This window comes from Elephas maximus, chromosome 14 (genome assembly GCF_024166365.1).
Source record: "Elephas maximus indicus isolate mEleMax1 chromosome 14, mEleMax1 primary haplotype, whole genome shotgun sequence".
Lineage (NCBI taxonomy): Eukaryota > Metazoa > Chordata > Mammalia > Proboscidea > Elephantidae > Elephas > Elephas maximus.
Window position 1 is genome coordinate 26,979,423 of NC_064832.1, and position 23,563 is coordinate 27,002,985.

Here is a 23,563-nt window from a genome sequence, read left to right on the forward strand (position 1 = left end):
GTTGAGATGTTGAAGTTTTCTGTATAGAGTTTAAATCTTTAACAGATACGTCGTTGCCAATGATTTTTTCCTAGTTGATAGGTTCTCTTTTTACTCTCTTGGAAAAGTCTTTTGATGAGCATAAGTATTTAACTTTTAGGAGGTCCTAGTTATCTAGTTTATGTCTGGAGTTTGTGCATTTTTAGTTATGCTTGATATTCTATTTATGTCATAAATTAGGGACCCTAGTGTTGTCCCTATGTTTTCTTTCATGAACTTTATGATTTTAGGTTTTACATTTAGGTCTTAGATCCCTTTTGAGTTAGTTTTTGTATATGGGGTGAGGTATGGATCCTGTTTCATTTTTTCTGCAAATGTATATCCAGTTTTGCCAGCACAATTTGTTGAAGAGACTATCTCTTCTCTATTTAATGGATTTCAACTATTTGTCAAAAATAGATGTCCATAGGTGGATGGATTTATTTCTGGGTTCTCAATTCTGTTCCATTGGTCTATGTGTCTGTCGTTGTACCAGCACCAGGTTGTTTTGACTTCCATAGCTGTAGAGTAGGTTCTGACATCGGGTATTGCGAGGCCTCTTTCTTTTCAGTAATGTTTTACTTACCCGAGGGCTCTTTCCTTTTCATATAAAGTTGGTGATTGGTTTTCCATCTGGTTAAAGAATGTTGTTGGAATTTAGATCTGGATTACAATGTGTCTATAGATCGCTTCGGGTAATATCAACATTTTCACAATATTTAGTCTAGTCCTATCCATGAGCATGGTACATTTTTCCATTTATGAAGGTCTCTTTTGGTTTCTTGCAGTAGTGTTTTGTAATTTTCTTTGTGTAAGTCTTTTACATCCCCCAAAACCAAAACCAAACCCACTGCCGTCAAGTCGATTCTGACTCATGGCGACCCTTTAGGGCAGAGTAGAACCGACCCACGGAGTTTCCAAGGAACGCCTGGTGGATTCGAACTGCCAACCTCTTGGTTAGCAGCTGTAGTACTCAACCACTACACCACCAGGGTTTCCTTTATATCCCCAGTTAGGTTTATTCCTAAGTATTTTATCTTTTGAAAGTACGTTGTAAATGGTATTGTTTTCCTGATTTCCTTTTCAAAGTTCTCTTTGTTAGTATAGAGGAATCTGACTGATTTTTGTTGATCTTGCACTCTGCCACTTTGCTGAATCCTTCTATTAGTTCCAGTAGTTTTCTTGTGGATCCTCTGGGATTTTCTATGCATAGGATCATATTGTCTGCCAGTAGGGATATTTTACTTCTTCCTTACCAATTTGAATGCCCTTTATTTCCCTTTCTTGTCTTATTGCTCTATTCAGTACAATGCTGAATAAGAGTGGTGATAAAAGCCATCCTTATCTGGTTCTCATTCTCAATGGGAATGCTTTCAGTCTCTCTCCATTGCAAACAATGTTGGCTGTTGGTTTTGTGTATATGCCCTTAATTATGTTGAGGAATTTCCCTTCTATTCCTATTTTGGTGAGACTTTTTACAGGAATGCGTGTTGGGCTTTATCAAGTGCCTTTTATGTGTTGATTGAGAAGATCATGTGATTCTTTTCTGTAGTTTTATTTATGTGGGGGATCATATTGATTGGTTTCCTAATGTTGAACCATCCTTGCATAAGTGGTATGAGTCCCACTTGGTCATGATGTATTATTTTTTGATATGCTGTTGAATTCTATTGGCTAGAATTTTGTTGAGAACTTTTACATTAATATTTATGAACAATATTGGTCTGTAATTTTCTTTTTTAGTGGGTCTTTGCCTGGCTTGGTATCAGCGTTATGCTGGTTTGATAGAATGAATTTGGGAATATTCCTTCCTTTTCTATATTCTGGAATATTTTGAGTAGTAGTGGTGTCAACTCTTCTGAATGTCTGGTAGAATTCCTTAGTGAAACCATCTGGGCCAGGGCTTTTTTTGTGGAAACATTTTTTATTACTGCTTCCATTTCTTCTTTTGTTATGGATCTGTTCAGATTTTCTACCTCAGTTTGTGTTAGTTTAGGTAGGTAGTGTGCTTCTAGGAATTTGTCCATTTTCTCCAGGTTTTGAAATTTATTGGAGTATAATTTTTTGTAGTTTTCATTTATAATCCTTTTTATTTCAGTTGGTTCTGTTGTGATGTCACCACTTCATTTCTCATTTGGGTTATCTGGATCTTCTCCTTTTTTTCTTTTGTCATTTTGGCCAGTGGTTGTTAATTTTATTGATCCTCTCAAAGAGCCAGCTTCTAGTCTTCTTGACTGTTTCCATTGTTTCTCTGTTTCATTTATTTCTGCTGTAATCTTTACTGTTTCCTTTCTTCTGGTGGCTGTGGGCTTCTTTTGCTGCTTGTTTTCTATTTGTGGGAGTTGTAGGGTTAAGGTATTGATTGGGCCCTTTCTTCTTTTTTGATGTGTACACTTATTGTTAGAAATTGGTCGCTGAGCACTGTCTTTGCTGTGTCCCAAAGGTTTTGGTATGTTGTATTTTCATTCTTGTTTGATCCTAGGAATTTTTTAATTTCTTCTATTACCAGTGGTTTTTAAGCATGGTGTTGTTCAATTTCCAAGTATTTGATTTTTTTTCCTTGTTCTTCCTGTTATTGATTCCTAATTTTGCAGCATTGTGATCTGAGAAGATGCTTTGTATTACTTCAATATTTTTGAATTTATTGAGGCTTGATTTGTGATCTAGGTCCATTCTAGAGAAGGATCCACGTGCGCTGGAGAAGAATGTGTTGGGTAGAGTTCTCTGTATGTCTATGAGTTCAAGCTGGATGATTGTGTTATTTAGATCTTCAGTATCTTTGCTGAGTTTCTTTCTAGCTGTTTTGTCCATCGTCAAAAGTGGAGTGTTAAAATTTCCTGCTATTGGTGCACAACCATCTCTCTTTTCATTTCTGTTAGGGTTTGTTTTATGTATTTTGGAGCTCTGCCATCTGGTGCATAGATATTCATTACGGTTATGTTCTCTTGGTGGATTGATCCCTTAATCATTATATAATGCCCTTCCTTGTCTCATGATAGATTTGATTTAAAGTCTATTTTATCAGAGATTAATATTGCCACTCCTGCTCTTTTTGGGTTGCTGTTCACTTTCCATCCTTTAATTTTTAATCTCTTTATGTCTATCTCTTGTAGGCAACATATTGATGAGCCATTTTTTTAAATCTATTCTGCCACTCTGTCTCTTGACTGCATTTAATCCCTTTACATTCAGTGTGATTATAAACAGATATGAAAGTACCGCTATCATTTTGTTATGCATTTTTTTGTGTGTGTGGTGTTGACAGTTTCTTTGCTCCGGTTAATTCCCTGTGCTGAGTTTTTTTTGTTCATGGATTGTCTTTTCATCTCCTTTGTTTTTGTCGATTTTGTGTTTACTGAGTATTTTTGATTTTCTTCTTTATTTTGGTCAGTAGACTTATTAATTTTTTTTTGTGGTTACTGTGAAGTTTACCTTTAATGCAGTATGTTTAAAACAGTCTGTTATTTTTAGATATTGCCTTGACTTCCTCTGTATATGGAACTTCTGTAACTATACCATTCATTTCCCCTTTTCTGTTTTTGAAGTTGTTATCGATTTCAGATTGACATCTCTGGTTTCCTTTTTGGGTTCTGTAGCTTTATTTTACTTTTGAGATTTCTCTGTCTCGGCTGGCATCTTGGTGATGTCGTTATGTGGTTCACTCTCAGGTTGTCATCTGCTGTTGTTGGTTCTCTGTCTGAACAACTCTCTTTAATATTCTTGTAAAGATGGTCTGGTTTTTACAAATTCCCTTAATTTCTGTTTATCTGGGAATGTGCTAATTTTGTCACTGTATTTGAGGAACAATTTTGCTGGGTATACAGTTCTTGGTTGGAAACATTTCATTGCCTTTTAGTCTGCATGGGCTCTGCCGAGAAATCAGAGCTTAGTCTTATTGGAGTCCCTTTGTAGGTGATATTTCACTTTTCCCAAGCTGCTCTCAGAATTCTTTATCTTTGTACTTCGAAAGTATGATTATGATATGTCTTGGTGACTTTCTTTTGGGGCCTATCCAGTATCAGGTTCACTGACCGTCTTGGATGGAAATCTTCTCATCTTTCATGATATCGGGAAGTTTTCCTTCAGCAAATCTTCAAAAAGTCTGGTTTTTTTCCTTCTCCTCCTGTTTTGGGATTTCCAATATGTATAAATTATTCCTCTTCATAGTGTCTCACATAACTCAGGCTTTCTTCATTTTTATTCATTCTTTTTTCTAATTCTTCCCCAAACAAATCTGTATCAAGGTATTTGTCCTCTATTTTTCTAATTATTTCTTCTTTTGTTTCAATTCTACTGGTATGTCCTTCCATTGAGTTATTTATTTCTGATATTCTATTGTTAACCTTCTGGATTTCTAGTGGCTGTTTCTGTATGATTTTTAATTGCCTATTTAATTTGTCCTTTTGTTCTTGTATTGTTTTCCTGAATTCTTCTAGGGTTTTATGTGTGTTTTCCTTGATCTCTTTGAGGACCCTATATGTAAACCTTTTGAACTCCTTATCAGGCATTTCCATTGCCATCTCTTCCTCAGGAAGGTTTTCTACCCCTTTATTGGTCATCTGGTTGAGCCATCTTGTCTTGTTTCTCTATGTGATTTGATATTGTCTGCTGTCTCCAAGGCATTAAGGTGTTGTTTTATTTATTTATGATTTTTGTTTTGTTTTGATTTATCAGTGGGGGTTGGTCAGGCATGCTTTGGTGATTGCTCGTCTGGCGGCACCGGAGGGTTCACTTCCTGTCCCCAGTTGGACGGGGTGACAGTGGGCAGGGTGAGCCCTCATCATTGTTTACTGTATGTGTGAGACGGCTGAGGGCATACTGTGTGGGTGCTATCTGGCAGTACAGGGATGCTCAGTCACTTATCAGGTGGGTAGGTTATGGGCAAAGAGGAAGGCAGGTGTTTGGGGGGTGCTAAGGTGCTCCCTCTGTCAGGGGGGCAGTGCGGTTAGCCAGGGAGCAGGCAGGCACTGTCTCCAGTGGGGGAAGGGCAGTTGGCAGGGGAGTGCAGGTGCTCTTTCTGGTGGGGGAGAGGCGATGCAGTCAGCCAGGGGGCACGCAGACGCTGTCTCCAGTGGGGATGGTGCACACAGCCAGGGGTTGCGCAGGTGCTGTCTGGCAGAGGAGGGATGGAGCAGTAGACCAAAGGTCATGCTAGTGCTCTCTCTGGCAAGGGGCGGCAGGGAGGGCAGCTGGGGGGAACACGGGAGATCTCTCAGGTGGGGGAGGGGAGGACGAGCGGCTGGGGTCACACAAACACTGTCTCCAACGGAAGAGGAGCAGGGTGTGCAGATGGGGAAGGGAAGAGAGAAAATATATATATATAAAAAGAAAAGGAAAAACAGTTAGAGGTTCATCTACTACTCCATGCTCGCCATCCACCCTACCAGTCATACACCATTGCTGGGGAGTTGTCCTGGCTCTGAGTCCTGGCTCCCTCCCTGCTCTGTGTACTCCAGGATCCCTGAAGTTCTCATTTACCTTCCTGTATTTTCCCTCCTTATCTCAAGTTCATGTCCTGCTCACCTTGCTTCACTCTGGGTATGTTACCACAGTTTCTCTGTCTTCTGTTGGGAGTTCCATGATGTTGTCTTCCTGGGCTCCTCACCCATGATCACTGCTGATTTTGTCTCAAAATGGCCCCACTGTGCCAGGCTGTCTGGCAGGGCACCTCTACTTCATATATCTCCCCATTTGCTGCTATCAGTCAGTTTCTTTTTCCAATTGGTTTTTGATCTAATTCTGTATCCTTTCATTTGATGCTCTGGTGTCATCTATATCTGTTTCACTTTGTTTCTTGGGTCTTTGCTGTAAAGGGACATCATGGTACATGCGACTAGGTTGTCATCTTGAATCCAGATCCTCGGGACCAATTCTGAGAACCACTAGTAGAGCAGTGGTTCTAAAAATTTATTATACATAAGAATCACCTGGGAATCTTGTTAAAACAGAGATTCTGATTCAGTGTATCTGGGGATGGAAATGCAAATTCTCAGCAGGGGTTCAAACTGGAACGAACTGGTTCAAAGCCTGAGGGCAACATAATAGATACCCATTGTTGGTGCTGTTGCTGTTAGGTGCTGTTGAGTCAGTTCTGACTCATAGCAACCCTGCGTACCACAGAATGAAACACTGACTGGTCCTGTGCCATGCTCACAATCGTTATTCTTAAGCCCACTGTTGCAGCTACTGTTGTCAATTCATCTCGTTGAGGGTCTCCCTCTTTTCTGCTGACCCTGTAGTTTACCAAGCATGATGTCCTTCTCCACAGACTGATGCCCCCTAAGAACACATCCAAATTATGTAAGATGCAGTCTTGCCATCCTTGCTTCTAAGGAGCATTCTGGTTGTACTTCTTCCGAGACAGATTTGTTCATTCTTTTGGCAGTTCACAGTATGTTCAATATTCTTTGCCAACACCACAATTCAAAGGCATCAATTCTTCTTCAGTCTTCCCTATTCATTGCCTGGCTTTCGCATGCATATAAGGTGACTGAAAACACCATGGCTTGGGCCAGGCGCACTTTAGTCTTCAAGATGACATCTTTGCTTTTCAACACTTTAAAGAGGTCCTTTGCAGCACATTTGCCCAGTGCAATGCATCTTCTGATTTCTTGACTACTGCTTCCATGGGTGTTGACTGTGGATCCAAGCAAAATGAAATCCTTGACAGCCTCAATCTTTTCTCCGTTTATCATGTTGTGGCTTATTGGTTCAGTTGTGAGGATTTTTGTTTTCTTTATATTGCGATGTAATCCATACCGAAGGCTGCGGTCTTTGATACCATTAAATGATACCCATTAAATGACAGTAAAAACAAAAATTCAAAGGTTTTTTTTTTTTTTTTTTCTAGTTGATGCCCTTGAATACAAATAAAGTTCAAAAATCAGCTGTAACAATATAAAGTACACAGGTCTTTTTCTTTTTAGGTAATCTTTTATAGATCTACTTCAATATAGAATAAATCTAAAAAATTAGTATGCTTGTTTAAGAGATATAATATATATAATATCTCTTTTTTTATCTCTACTAAGTACTTGCTTATTAAGAACACTGAACATATTTACTCAAAAACTAATAAAATGCTTTTTTAAAAAAATTTAAAAAACTAATTCAACAGAATATTTATTAATTCTAAAGCATCTGGACCTGACAATTATTTGGCAAAAACTTTAGTACTAAACTGCATTTCTGGCCTCAATTAAATACAGTTAGATAAGGCAATAAAATCTGTTTTAAAGCCCTGTTCTTAATTTGATATTTTATGTAGAATACTAGAGGATAATCAATCTTAATCATAAGATGGAATAATCACATAGGGATCTAAGCTACCAAAAGCAGATCGCTGGTCTGTTGCTGGGGTATTCATTATCTTCCTTTTGCCTTTTCTACCCTACTTTCAAGCTCAGGTAAAAATTTGGCTCAGCATTAGTTATGAAATGACTGTGGTCTGATAACCACTTGATCTTAAAAAGTCTCCAGTAAGACACTGTTGTTGTTAACTTAGAATCAAAAATTATCACAGCTCTGGGTTACAAATTATCTGCTGAGTCATAAGTACACAAAGCAAAGACAGCACTCATTTGTTTCTTCTGGTGCCATGCCAAATTAAAGACCTAAAAATGGAAATAAAGTGTGCATGCTTACTTTATAGCTAGGACAATAAATGGCAATACGACCAAGCCCAGGCTCTTCTATTTACAGTACTGGTAAAAGCACTGGGCTTAAGGCAAAAGACCTGGCTTACGAGCCAGGACGGTGACCTTGGATAAACCATTTACCTCTCAGAGAATCATAGTTTTCACTTTCAAAGTGAGAGGATCTGTCTAATTAACCTCTAAAATCCTTTCTCATACTTAAAAGAAAAAATCTATGGTTTGAGTGATTCATTTGACTCAGTCCCTCGTCTTTTTTTGTTAGCTCCAATTAAAAACATGGATGCCTCGTGTACTCAGTGGTCCTGGCCACCACTCTGAAATGGTGGCAATCAGCCATCTGTACGTGTGGGGTGTTGTAAGGCAGAGTTCTACAAATGAAGACCACCTGAGTTAACATCAATCACAAACAAGCCAGTATTCCTAGTTTGAATTTTTTTAATGACTAAAGCTAGATGTTTTAGAGTTGCATATCTAGAACAGAGGAACACTGAAGTGGAGCTAAAAGTCAGAATAATTTCTGCCCCACCAGCTGAGAATGTTAATTGCATTACATAGCTATTTTTACTCAGTTATACATATAAAAAATCTCTGGGTGGCTTAAATGGTTTGCACTTTACTATTCACCTAAAGGTTGGTAGTTCAAACCCACCCATAAAGATTACAGCCAAGAAAACCCTATGGAACAATTTTGCTCTGTAACAGATAGGGTCATCATGAGTTGGAATCGACTCGATGGCAACAGGTTTAAACCCAATAAAAAAACCAAACCCATTGCCATTGAGTTGATCCCAACTCATAGGGACCCTATAGGACAGAGTAGAACTGCCCCATAGAGTTTCCAAGGAGCGCCTGGTGGATTCAAACTGCCAACCTTTAGGTTAGCAGCTGTAGCACTTAACTCCAGCGTTTCCAGGCAACAAGTTTAGTTTTTGTTTTTTCATATGTAGAAAAATAAGAGGGTGTTGCACTGGAAAAAGCAAAAGAATATAGTCTAATAGCCTAAAGGAAGAAAATCTGGCAAGTGAATCAATTTTCATCTAAAATCAAAATACTGAGACTACTATCAGGGCATTAGCTTCTTGAGAGCACGATGCAAACAGCTTCAGCCTATTGGAAGCCTGTGCCGTCGGAGCAGTACAAGAAAAGGTGACGAGGGAAACAAGCTCGGCTGGTGGCTCTGCTTTGCCGTTTTAGTAGCCGTGTGACTGCAGACACAGACTCAAGGCTCTCATGTGTCAAAGGAGACTGACTGAGAGGGTCAAATTAGAGAATGTGTATAGACGGGCAATTTAGCAAAGGCGCACACAGTGGTAGCCAGGGTTGTTCTTATTAATGCCAGGCGCACACAGTGGTAGCCAGGGTTGTTCTTATTAATAATGCAAAATAAGTCTTTGCTGAAGGAGTGCTTTGAGTCTGAATCAGTGACAGAAGCAATCTATAGTATAAATAACACTTGACCCTGAAATAAAATGCATACTGGCCACGAGATGTAGAACACACTGACAAGAACGTGAAGCTTCTCCAGTGCAAGGACTCTTTTATCTTAGAGAGGCATTCATACATCCGCAACCTACTATGGATGAAAATCATTTCTGATGAAGTGATGTACTTACCTTCCCTATTACTGGACATCTGGTCACTGGGGAAAAATGCAGCGGACTGGACCCGGGCGCCAACATTTATTTTATTGGTTTTTAGCGCCACCATAGTCTGATTCACCTACAATGTAACCAACAGGGGAAAATCAGGGTATTTCCAGCTTAACCTTAGAAATTGATGGCTTTATCGATGGTCCTCAATCCATTTAAGATCCAGGGAGAAGTAATGCCAGGTACCGGAAGTTGAGAGATGGCTGCACATTTACAGAAAGCCAAGAGGCAGCAACAATATATCTGGCTGATCGAAACACACGGCCTTTCAAGGACCCACATACTCTAAGAGGTGCGGTGATAGAGACCCCTGACTGCAGGGCCAGGATTCTTGGGTTTGCTCTGTGACCATGGGCAAGTTACTTAACCTCTCTGTGCCTCTATCTGTAAAGAGGGAGAAAAATAGTACCTACCTCGTAGGATTGTTGTGAGGGTTAAATGAGTTAATACAAGTAAAGCCCTTAGAACAGCATTTGGCCCACAGTAAATACTACATGAGTGTTTACCATTACTTCTATGTAGTAATCTTCTAAACAGAATAAACAATATAAACCTCCCACTTCCTAGGAAATTAAGAAAGTAAAAAAAAATCAATAAACATAAATTTCACTTTGTTATACATGCCATAAAGGAGCCCTGGTAACGCAGTGGTTAAGCGCTCAACTGTTGACAGAAAGGTCAACGGTTTGAACCCACCAACCGCTTCTCGGAGAAAGGCGTGGCAGTCTGCTTCCATAAAGATTACAGCCTTGGAAACCAGATGGAGCAGTTCTACTCTCTTCTACAGGGTCGCTATGAGTCAGAATCGACTCGATGGTAACAGGTTTGGTTTGTACGCATGCCGTTATCATTTGCTAAAAGCAAACACTACACACAAGATTCTGCTGAGTTTCATACTCATACTTCAACCTCATAGAATGCTACCATTACCGCATAGATGAAAAGTGAAACACGGTGGCATTTTTTAAATCTTACTATTTTGTACATTAAGAATCTGACTAGTTCTACAGGGTTCCTTTCCATGTTTCCTGGCTTCCATGTGCCCAGTAACATGATATGACAAACAAACATGTTTTTCATATATAAGAATAAAAGAATCTTAGGAAACAGTATGATAAGTGCTGGTAACCAGCAAACTTGTAAAGCTTTGTCATCAGTTGATCTGGTTTGGTGAGGTTGCAAATCAGTGTGAACACACACTGTTCCTTAGACCGGTAGCTTTTAAAGTGTTTTTACTTTTTTTTTTGTTTTGTTGTTACCATAACCCACAGTAAAAAATACACAGCAATCCAATACTCAAACACATATATAAATACATGTTTCATAGAGCCATCTTCAACATTTGCCCTTACTCTGTGATGTACTTTGACACGTTCTGTTCAATTCTATTTTCTATTCCATTCCATTCCATTCAAAAAGAAATCCTGGCTGTGACTTACTCAGTCAATTTGTAAAGCACTGGCCTAGACCTTGTATTGAGTCATAATTCTTAGGCTTACTAAGAAAGTGATGGTTTGCCTAGAAGGTGACCCCTCTTCAGAGCCCAGACAGTGAGCATGGGAAACAAACCATCTAAGCCCTGTGTGGCTGTGTGTGGGCAACATCAACAGCTCAGACACCTGCAGGGCCGACAGCAGCAAATGCACGTCAAGCCTGGCATCACCTGGCTTGGAAGGCACAAATTCACACCAACAAAAAGCAAGACATTCTTCCATTCAGTGCTGAGGATCAGGCAGAATGGGGATGTCAGCTAAAGGAGAACATCAGGCTGACGGCAGATATATGAATTAGGAAGGATAAAAACGAAAGATTTTTTCTCACACCTGGATATTTTTAGATAGTTTTCCTATTTTAGTTGGACATATAACATGGACTTTGAATTTATTAAGGAGCTCCGGTGATGAAGTGGTTAAGAGCTATGGCTGCTAACCAAAAGGTCAGCAGTTTGAATCGACCAGCCACTCCTTGGAAACCCTACGGAGCAGTTCTACTCTGTCCTCTAGGGTTGCTATGAGTCAGAATTGACCTGACAGCAACAGGTTTGGTTGTTTTTTTTTTTTTGGGGGGGGGGTCTTGTCTAAAGATTTTTTTAAAAAGAGCATTACATTTTTATTTTACCACGAGGCACTTAGAGAGTACTATACCTTTTTTTCCAGCCACTTCAGTGTCTTCTCTTTGCTGTACTTGTAATATTTTTTGCTGTCTATTTCTGTATTAAATTAAAAGGAAAAAAAAGACAGCATGGTAGATTAAGCATGAAATAAACTCATCAGGTTATCTCATATACACATACAATTAATAATTTAAAAATATTTCCTAGTAGTTTGTGTTCTTGAAAGATTCGATTTTATAAACCTGAGGTCCTACTTGGATGCAAAAAAGAAAAAAAAATTCCAAAACAGACTTTGGGTACCCCAGGGTTCATCCAACCACTAAATCAGGTGGAAATTTACGAAAATCATCAAATTATACAAATTATGGAAAAGGTAATTTTGTTTAAAACTCAGCAAACTAACATGCCAGTTAACCTTAGTTTTTCTAGATAATTTTAAGCTCACCTCAATGTTTTTGATGAAAGCTGTCTCTTCTAAAATTATAATGGAAATCCCAAGAAAGAAAATAGAAACCAAATGCTGATGCCTACAAGGTTCACTGTGTGTTTTCAGGAAAGAAAATTAATAAATCCTATCGACTACTCAGTACTGCACTGGCTGGGTTAGTGGAGCAAGACAGAAAAGATACGTATGTCTTTTAATGTATTACAACAGAACCACAGCCATTTCGAGGGACTTTTTTTTTTGGATTTATGGCAGACTCAACCTGCTCCTTTACGGGAATAAAATTTTCACCTTTTATAAGTTATACTTCTGCCCCTCACAATCCACTAAGCTTTATGTGCTATGTCACTAAACCGCTGTTTCCTCTGTAACACTTTTCTTTCACGCGGTTGCTTGCTTTCTGAGCAATTAGCAAAGGCAGCACTTCTACTCCCCACCCCCTCCCTCTGGTAGGATTGTCTGCATGACCACGTAAATCTTAAATCCTACGCCAGAGGCAGGCTTGCCACCTGTGACTCCACGGGCGCTCTCCTAGGGTGATACAGAATGCCTTTTTCTTTTGCTCCCCTCTGTATAATTGCGGTGGGAAATGCAAACTGCTTATTCAGGGATGGATTTCTGCAGTCTGTTAAACTGCCTGAGCACCACTAAATGATCTGTGTGCCACAGGGGCCGGGAGGTCCTGTGCGTTTCATCCCATTTTGGTGGTGCTGGCATCAACATCATGGACAATAATAAGGCAGGATAGAGTGGGGGCTGGGCTTTGCACCATATGCTCAGGACGTGTCACGGCGATAACAAAAAGGAGGGACATTTGAAATTGGCATGTCAGCAGTTTGAGAATTCAAAGGGGCAATGTCTGCCACCCTGCAGCCAGGCTGCCTGGGCTCCCAGCCTGCTGTCCGGCTTTCTCATTTCGTTCTCAGAATGACTCTCAGGTGGCAACCACTATTCACCCCCATCTTAAAGGACTGAGTTTGAGTGCAGTTCAGTGCATTATCCAAAGGCACTGAGCTAGTCAGCCATGTTTTTGTCACATTCAGTGCACTGGTCTTGCACAAGTTGTGTTAAATTTATCCCTTCGCACTTAGTGCTCAGATGCTAACCATAAGGTTGGCGGTTTGAGTCCACCCAGAGGTGCCTCAGAAGAAGGACCTGGTGATCTACTTCCAAAACTCAGCCACTGAAAACCCTATGGAGCACAGTTCTGCTCTGATACACATGCGGTTGCCACGAGTAGAAGTCAATTCAACAGCAAGTGGTTAAAAAAAAAGATTCAGGATTTCTGATATTATGAACGGTAAGTTTTCATTCCTTTATCCAGTTGTACACTGCTAGCATACAGATAGATTCCTTTGGAGTTTTTCAACACACGTGACAATGAATAAAGATAGTTTTACTACTCACTTCCCCATTCGTCTGATTTTTATCTCTTCTTTGTCTTCCTGAGCCTGCTGGCACTTCCACTACAATGCTGAACGGAAGTGGTGAGGATACCCTGGCCTTGTCCCTAATCTTAGGGAAACAGTGCTCCGCCCTTTACAATGAAGCATGATGTTGGGTGGAAATTTTTCGTACATGTTCCTTACCAGATTGAGGAAGTTCCCTTTTATTCCTAATTTGTTGAGAATTTATATCATGGTTGAATTTTTTTAAATGCTTTTTCTGCATGGACTGAGATCATCATATGGTTTTTCTTTTGTAATGTGTAAATATTGTAAATTACACTGATTTTCTAATGTTCAACCAACTTTGTATTCCTGTGATAAACTCTACTTGGTCATAACGTATTATCCTTCTTATGTGTTTAATTTGCCAATATTTTGTTAAGAATTTTCAGTCTATGTTTACAAGGGACCATTGGTTTAGTTTTCTTTTTGTAATAATTTTGATTTTGGTATGCGGTCAATTATGATTTCATAAAGTTAATTGGAAAATATTCCTCATTTATTTTCTGAAAGAGTTTGCGTGAGATTGGTACTATTTCTTCCGTAACCAAAAAAAAACCCCAAAACCTGTTGTCGCCCAGTCAATCCCAACTCATAGCGATCCTATAGGACGGAGTAGAAATGCCCCTAGAGTTTCCAAGGAGCAGCTGGTGGATTCGAACTGCTGACCTTTTGGTTAGCAGCCAAATGCTTAACCACTGTGCCACAAGTAAGGTAAAATTTACCAGTGAAGCCATCTGGGCCTAGAGTTTTCTTTCTAGAAAGTTATTAATGACAAATTTATTTCTACATTAAACATCCCCTGGACAAGAGATCACTAAGGACCATTCAGCTTGAATATCCCAAAATTCTATACAAGAACCAAGTACATGAACTACTGCTTACTTTTTAAATTTGCAAATTTTGATAAGCAAGGAGATTTAAGACATTCATAAAGGTAACAGACTACGCATAATTATGAAAAACGCCACAACTTGTTTGTGTCCTAAACTGAATATTTGTGAGAGCTAGAAAGTTTGATAATGTGAGCTATTCTGGAAAGGTTTTCCCCTAATGTGTCTGGTACCTATAAAACTGGTCTCAAACATCTGGAAAGATTAGATTTAGAAAATAAAGATGGCATAGAAGTGAGTCCACAATTAAACAGCATGTTCAGCAATTGGGTAATCGCTGATGTATTGCTGAACAAACTGCCCGAAGCACATTTTAACACCTACTTCCTCAATGTTTTCCATAACTGAGAAACTCACATGGTCTCTTTTTTTCCTGCCTCCTGGGGATAGAAACTTGGCAGGTGGACTTGGGGTATTTTAATCAGGTAAGTTTTCCTGGCTCTTCCTGTTAATCACATCAGACAGCACATCGCAGCCTTTGCTTGCAACATGAAACAAAGTGTAATGCTCAAGAATGAAGTCCATAACCCTCTCCCCTGTCATCCCTCCACCGTACGTGAACTTCCTTGGCAAGAAATGTGCTTTACAGCCCAGAGCTAGCAAGCAGAGACACAGCATTTCCTTCTCTAATAAAGTAGACAAGGCGAAGGTCACCGCCATCATTATTCAGGGTGCAAACAACCATGGCTTCGTCACCGGGGAGAATGGAAGAGGAAGGCTCTCACAAACCCAGCAGAGTAAACCAGGTCTTTAATGCCACAGACTTTTAAGACCACATCTGGAGCTTAATTTCAAAATAGCTGGTTGGGGAACGTAAGTACTGCAACTTTACACTATCTGCAGAAGTGTCCATGAGAGGATGGAAGTTAAAAAATATCCATTTTCTTCTTTATCTTTGCTCCTGGTCACGGATATTACCAGAACTCTCTTTCTCTTCCCAGTTGCTGTTAATTCAACTTCAACTTGCGGCATCATGCGTGCCAGAGTAGAACTGTGCTCCACGGAGTTCTCAATGGCTGATTTTTTGGAAACAGATCATCAAGCCTTTCTTCTGAGGTGTCTCTGGGTGGACGTGAACCTCCAACCCCTTGGTTGGCAGCCAAATATTTAACGATTTGTACCACCCCAGGGACTCCAACCTCTCTTTGGCAATCATCTTTTTTTTTTCCTTATTTAAAAATCATAGAAATAAAATACAGAAAATGGAATTGAGCGTTAATTTATAAATGATCAATAATCCAAATTCAAATAAGCAGTCAGTACCCAAGGCAATCACTAAGATGACCTGCAAGGGACCACGGTGCCTGGAATAGAAAGCCTACTGCTGGCAAGGAGGACTGTTTTTTCCACATTTTCCACACCCTGTTAAAGATCTTTCTGTCTCCTTTTTCACGACACACAAAGATGAAATATTAATAGGAGGTATACACACACACACAAAAATCAAGTTCCAATTTTACACGAAACAACACCTAAAAACCCTAATAGAGCATTTTAGAAGTGTTGCAGAGCTATAAGAAGGATGGGAGAAAAGGGAAAGGAGAGAGTCGGTGTCAGACAGACGCAGGGTTCAATTCTTGGTTTCACCACTTCTAGCTCTGTGATGTTAGTCAAATTACTTAACTTCTTTGAGCCTCTGTTTCTGCATTTGTGAAAATGCAGGTTATAATATCAGTGACAGAGAATTGCTGCAAGGATTAAATAACATATATGTGTGTGTAGAACAATTGGACAATAGGAGTCCCTGGTGCTGCAAACATTTAAGTACTCGACTATTAGCCAAAAGTTTGGTGGTTCGAATCTACCCAGAGGCACCTTGGAAGACAGACCTGGTAATCTGCTTCAGAAAACCCTATGAAAACCCTATGAGGTAGTTCTACCCTGCACATATGGGGTTGCCATGAGTCCAAGTTGACTCGATGGCAACTAACAACAACAGAACAATATGCGGTAGCTATTTTATTATTATCTAGTTATACCCATTTTCCTACTTAAACCACTTGAATACATACTAACCAACTGAGCATCAAACACGTGTGTACTCGTCACTTTCTGTGTACCTAGTACTTAAAGTAAAAGTCAGCAAAGAATTAAGATTTTCTAATTCAGCAAGTCTTAATGATACTAATATTACTGAGCATTTACGATATACCCACGACTCTTCTGGGCATTTACTTACTTGTATTATTTCATTTAATTCCTCAAGCCTCTCTTTGTGGTAAATGCTAGATGCTATTAACCTAAATACTTACATAATGTTCATATGTTTGTCATTCAGAAATCATAACACTATAAAGCTAAGAGAATGAAAGCTTTATTTCATGATTTAGAAAAACTGCAAAATACTTCTTATAAAAGAAGAAATGGGGGATAGTCTTTCCTTCAACCCCTTTATCTTACAGGTCAAGGACACTGGAAGTTTCAATGATTTGTTCAAAACTATATAGTGAATACATTTTTAATTTTCCTTGCATCCAGTCAAACCCCGAGACCAGATTACTAGATTGTTCTTAAAGAAAAAGAGCTACAAAGCAAATATAACAAAACATTAACATTTATTCATTCTTAGGGTTAAGTATAAACATCTATAATATTAATCCATATATTTTTCTCCATCTTTAAATTTTTTAATTAAAAAAAAATTGCAAGAGGTGGAGCCAAGGTGGCAGACTAGTCAGGTGCACTAAGCCCTCCCTCTGCAACAAAGACCCAAAAAAACAAGTAGAACAGGTACAGACATCAATCCTGGAACCCAGCACCTTAAATGAAGTGATAAAGTATTAGACAGGAATCCACTGAGAGGAAGAAACTGATCGAAAACAGCAAATGAGTAGATATACAGAGTGGATGTTCCTGGCCAACCGGCACAATGCAGTGTGGCCATCTTGGAATAAAGCCAACACAACTGCAGGAAGAGCACAGAAAGGCACCTTCATGGAATTCCCAATAGGAAATAGAGGAACAGCATGAACATACCCAGAGTGAAGTAAGACCATGCTTGCTGGCTGCATCTCAAGTGCCCGCCTCTCTCCTCTATCCTTCTATGCCCTGCACCCCAAGTGGAACCAGTGATGCCTTAGCCTGTCACCCACCAGTTCCACCCTGCTGTACCCCGCAGCCCCAGCCAAACCAGCTCTGTGACACCCCTGTCCCCACCAACTGCAATCTGGCACGTACCACAGCCCCGAGCTGAACCAGCCCCGTGACACAAGCCCCTGCCAGCTCCGCCCTGTTACAGCCCTGAGCAGAACCAGCTACGTGGTGCCCCCTTCCTCGCTGGCTCCAGCCCACTGTGCCCTGTGGTCCCGAATGGAACCAGGCCCATGACACCGCCTCTCTGCTGGCTCTGCCCCACTGCGATGCAAACAAACAACCCATACCCATCCCTCCCCTTCCCCCACTGGACCTGCCCTGCTGTATCACAGCTGAGCAACCAGCTCTGCCCACCCAGAAAAGATGGCGAGAACCATCGTGCCCACAAACAAAGCAACAAAGCATGCCCAGTCTGCTGACCCAGACATAACCAAACAAAACAAAAAAGCAGGATGAAACAAACTAACAGTTGATAAATAAAGAAAATAATACCTGAATGTCTCAGGGACAACAGATGATATCAAAATATATAAAAAAAGGACAAGATGGCTCCAGCAAATAACCAAAATAAAGCATAAGATGACCTTTTGGTAGAAGAAAATGCACTGGAGCTACATGATAGAGAAGTCAAAAGCATAGTACTCAGGGCTCTCCAAGAAATTAGGAAACAAAGAAAACACAGAAAAAAACTCAGGAAAAAATCCAGAAAACACAGACAAAAAAAATACCAAAATCAAGGAAAACACAGACAAAGCAATAGAAGAATTCAGGAAAATAATACAAGAAGGAAGGAAGGGAGGGAGGGAGGGAGGGAGGAAGGGAGGAAGGGAGGAAGGGAGGAAGGGAGGAAGGGAGGAAGGGAGGAAGGGAGGAGGGAAGGAAGGAAGGAAGGAAGGAAGGAAGGAAGGAAGGAAGGAAGGAAGGAAGGAAGGAAGGAAGGAAGGAAGGAAGGAAGGAAGGAAGGAAGGAAGGAAGGAAGGAAGGAAAGAAAGAAAGAAACAATTAGAAAACATACAAAAACAGTAATTAGAAATCCATAAGATAAATGACAAAATTTTGGAATGGAAAACTCAATAGAAGATTTTAGGAGCAAATCTGAAAAAATGGAAGACACGATCAACAAAATTGAAGACAAATCCATGGACGCCACCTTGAGGATAAATCAGAGAAAAGGTAGAAGAAAAATGAAGAAAACCTAAGAATCATGTGGATACAATAAAAAGCAAGAAATATGCACAAGATCAGAGTTTCAGAACATGGGTTAAAACAAAAAACAAAGGGAACCATTGAAGATTTGCTGGCAGAAAACTTAACAAATATCATGAAAGACAAAAAGCTGACAATCCGGGAAGCTCAATAAACCCCATACAGGAGAGACACCAAAGGAAAGCCACCAAGACATATCACAGTCACATTTGCCAAAACCACAGACGAAGGAAGAATCCTGAGAGCAGCTTGAGAAAACCAAAAAGTCACTTACAAAGCAGCAGAAACTAAGCAGGCAAGAAGGCAATGGGATGAAATATATAAAACTTAGAAAAAAATTGCCAACAAGAAAATATGTCATGCAAAACTCTCCCTCAAATACGATGGTGTAATTAGGACATTTCCAGATAAACAGAAATTAAGGGAATTCGTAAAAACCTAACCAAACTTACAAGAAATATAAAAGGGAATCTTTTGGTTAGAGAACCAACAGCATCAGACAACAACTTGAATCTAGGACACAGGACATCATTAGCCAGATACCAGTATAGATAATGAATTCTCAATAATAAAATAAAACTAAAAGTTTTTAAATAGGGAACCAGAGATGTCAATCTGTAAATGACGACAATGTCAAATCAATAAAAGGAGGATTACACGGTGTAGGTATAGAACTTTGGAATACAGAGGAAGTTAAGGTGATATTGACTAATAAAAGGCTGGTTCAAACTTAGGAATGTAAGAGTAAATTTCAAGGTAACCATAAAGAAAGTTAACAAACTGACTCAACAAAATAAAAAAGAAGAAAAACATAAAGACACAATAAACACAAAATCTACAATAATGAAAGAAATGAAAAAAAAAATTTCTCAAACAAAATTCAGAACAGGAAAGTAACAGGGAGAAAGAAAATATTGCCACTGCAAAAAAGAAAAAAAAAAAACTCAACATACAACTAAATAACAGCAATAAACTGACACCTATTGATAATCACACTGAACATAAATGGCTTTAATGCACCCATTAAGCAACAGAGAGCGACAGAATGGATTAAGAAACAGGACCCATCAATATGCTGTCTACAGGAGACACACTTTAAAAACAATGACATAAATATATTAAAAATCAAAAATATATCAAGTAAACAGAAACCAAAAAAGAGCAGAAGTGTCAATACTAACCTTAGATAAAACAGACTTTAAGGCAATACCCACCATAAAAGACAAGAAAGGACATTATATAATGATTAAAGAAACAATCCACCAAGACAACATAACCTTAATAAATATCTACATACTCAATGACTGGGTTCTAAAATACATAAATTCTAACAACACTGAAAGAGAAATAGACGCTTCCACAAGAACAGTAGGAGACTACAACACACCACACTCAGTAAAGGACAGAACATCTAGAAAGAAACTCAGTAAATACACAAAAGATTTAAAGGCCACAATCAACCAACTTGACCTCACAGACATATAAAATACTTCATCTAACAGCAGCTAAGTATACATTCTTTCCCAACACACATGGAACATTCTCCAGAATAGACCACATCTTAAGCCACAAATTAACTCTCAACAAATTCCAAAACACTAAGATAACACAAAGCATTCTCTTTGATCACAACGCTATAAAAGTAGAAATTAATAATAGGAAGAAGAGGCAAAAAAATAGAAAACATGGAAACTGAATAACATCTTGTTTAAAAATCACTAGATAACAGAAGAAATCAAAGAGGGAATCAAAAACTTCCTAGAATCAAATGCAAATCAGAATACATTATACTAAAATCTTTGGGACACAGCAAAAGCAGTGCTCAGAGGTCAATTATAGCAATAAATGCACACATCAAAAAAGAAGCAAGAGACAAAATCAAAACATTAGCTCCACAACTCAAACAAATAGAAAGAGAACAACAAAAGAAGCCCACAGAACCAGAAAGGAAATAATAAACATCAGAGCAGAAATAAATGAAACAGAGAATAGAAAAACAATAGAAAGAATCAACAACATCCAAAGTTGGTTCTTGGAAAAGGAACAGAATCGAGAACGCAGATGTAAATCCATCCACCTACAGTCAGATGATCTTTGTCAAAGGCCCAAAGTCCGTTAAATGGGGAAAAAACAGTCTTTTTAACAAGTGGTGGTGGCAACCTAAGATGTCTATCTGGAAAAAAATGAAACAACACATACCTTACACCATACACAAAAGCTAATTCAAAATGGATCAAAGACCCAAAAATAAAACCTAAAACTATAAAGATCCTAGAAGAAAATATAGGGTCAACACTAGAGGCACTAATGCATGGCATAAACAGGATTTAAACCATAACTAACAATACACAGACACCAGAAGATAAGCTAGATAACTGGGATCTTCTAAAAATTAAACACTTAGGCTCATCAGAAGACTTTACCTAAAGATTAAAGAGAGAGCCTACAGAACAGGAAAAAAAATTCGGCTATGACAAATTCGATAAAGATCTTATCTTTGAAATCTATAGGCAAATCCAATGCTTCCACAACAAAAAGAAAAATAATCCAATTAAAAAATGGGCAAAGGATCTGAATAGACATGTCATCAAAGAAGACATTCAGGTGGCTAACAGACACATGAGGAAATGCTCACAACCATCAGCTATTAGAGTATTGCAAATCAAAACCACAATGAGATACCATCTCAACCCAATATTACTGGACAAATCAAAAAAACAGAAAATAACAAATGTTGGAGAGGCTACGGGGGGCTTGGAACTCTTATGCACTGCTGGTGAGAACGTAAAACGGTACGACCATTTATGGAAAATGATATGGCACTTCCTTAAAAAGCTAGAAAGAGAAATAAGCATATTATCTAGCAATCCCACTCCCAGGAACATATCCTAGAAAAATAAGAGCTGTCACACAAATAACCATATGCACACCCATGTTCATTGCAGCATTGTTCACAATAGCAAAGAGATGGAAACAATCTAAACATCAATAATAGATGTATAAATAAACTATGGTACATACAATGAAATACTACATGACAATAAAGAACAATGATTAATCTGTGAAAAAGCTCACAACATGGATGAATGTCGAGGGCACTATGCTGAGTGAAATAAGTCAACCACAAAAGGACAAATACTGTATGAGACCACTATTATACAAGCTCACACAAAGGTTTACATACAGATAGAAACAATCTTTGCTGGTTAATAGGAAGGGGAGGGGTGGGAGGGAAAATTGAATATACCACAGACTGCCAAAAAAATGAAAAAATCTGTCTTGGAAGAAGCAAAACCATAATGGTCCTTAGAAACAAGGATGGCAAGACTACATCTCACATACTTTGGACATGTTATCAGGAGGGATCAGTTCCTGGAGAAGGAAACCACGCTTAGTAAAGTAGAGAGTCAGAGAAAACGAGGAAGACCCTCAATGAGATGGACTGACACAGTGGCTGCAACGCTGGTTCAAGCATAACAAGGACTGGGAGGACGGTCAGGACCGGGCAGTGTTTTGCTCTGTTGGACATAGAGTCGCTGTGAGTCAGAACCAATGCAACATCACCTAACAAAAACAACAGACAATAGATTAAGTGGTAACTTTGGTGAAGGGTAAGACAGTACAGAATACTGGGCAAGTCAGTACAACTTGACCACAGTAACGTCATAGAAGCTTCATATATACGTCCAAATGCCTGAGAGAATGAATTACTGGGCTGAGAGCTGGGGACCATGGTCTTGAGAGACGGATCACAATAGAGGGCTGCAGACAGAGGGGAAGAAAAATGTAGAACAAAATGAAAATTCACAAAAAAAGACCAGACTTACTGGTCTGACAGAAACTGGAGAAATCCCAAGACTATGGCCCCAGACACCCTTTTATCAGAACTGAAGTCATTCCTGAAGTTCACCTTTCAGCCAAAGATTAGACAGGTCTATAAAATAAACAATAACACATGTGAGGAAGTGCTTTGTAGTTCAATCATGTATATGAGACTAAATGGGCACTCCTGCCCAAAAGCAAAGATGAGAAAGCAGGGATAGACAGGAAAACTGGATTAATAGAAGTGAGGAACCCAGGGTGAAAAATGGAAGGGTGTTGACATATCACGGAGTTGGCAACCAGTGTCACAAAACAATTTGTGTATTAACTGTTTAATGAGAAACCATTTTGCTGTGTAAACTTTTACCCAGAACACAATTAAAAAAAAAAAAAATGCTTCAGGTGCCCAAACAGGTTTCATTTTCAAAGCGGGTATCTCAACCTTCCGGTGTATCAGATTTCTAAAACTCCAGGCCTGCATTTTTTCTTCTTCTTTTAAAATAATGATAATAAGGCAAAACAGATGAAATTTCATACAGCAAAAAATCTGTATAATTCTCTAGAGGTTTTTTCCAGTTTCTTCATAACCAAATTCTTCCCATTAATGAACTGGAATCTGTAAATCTTAAAATAATGTAAAGTCTAATGGTAAAACCAAAAATCACACTAAATAGACAATAGATAAGTAGTAACTCTGGTGAAGGGTAAGACAGTACACAATACTGGGGAAGCCAGCCCAACTTGTATAAGACAAGGTCATGGAAGCTCCAGAGACACATATAAACTCCCTGAGGGGCCAAATTGCTGGGCTGAGGGCTGTGGGGTCCATGGTCTCGGGCAACATCTAGCTCAACTGGCATAACATAGCTTATAAAGAAAATGTTCTACATTCTACTTTGGTGAGTAGCGTCTGGGGTCTTAAGGGCCTGTGAGGGGCCATCTGAGATAATCCACTGGTCTCACCCTGTTGGGAGCAAGAGAGAATGAAGAAAACTAAAGACACAAGGGAAAGAATAGTCCAAAGGACAAATGGACCACAACTACCATGGCCACCACCAGACTGAGTCTAGTACAACCAACTGCTCTGACAGTGATCACAAGACAGGGTCCCAGACAGAGCAGAAGAAAAATGTAGAACAAAATTCTAACTCACGAAAAAAGACCAGACTTACTGGCCTGACAGAGACTGGAGAAACCCCCAGAGTATGGCCCCTGGACAAC

The 23,563-nt window shown here is 39.2% G+C and overlaps 1 protein-coding gene across 7 annotated transcripts in view; it reads right to left on the reverse strand.

The window, feature by feature from the left end:
- RNASEH2B (ribonuclease H2 subunit B) overlaps positions 1-23,563 on the reverse strand; it is a 147,342-nt gene that overhangs the window by 44,617 nt on the left and 79,162 nt on the right. For all 7 annotated transcript variants that reach the window (XR_007513038.1, XR_007513035.1, XR_007513034.1 and 4 more), the window contains exons 6-7: positions 11,467-11,531; positions 9,287-9,392 (exon numbers count right to left, since the gene is read on the reverse strand). Coding sequence is in view for 4 of the 7 variants with exons in the window: in XM_049852912.1 (XP_049708869.1) it covers positions 9,287-9,392; positions 11,467-11,531 (171 nt within the window). In the remaining 3 variants the exon portion in view is untranslated. The remainder of the gene's footprint in view (positions 1-9,286; positions 9,393-11,466; positions 11,532-23,563) is intronic.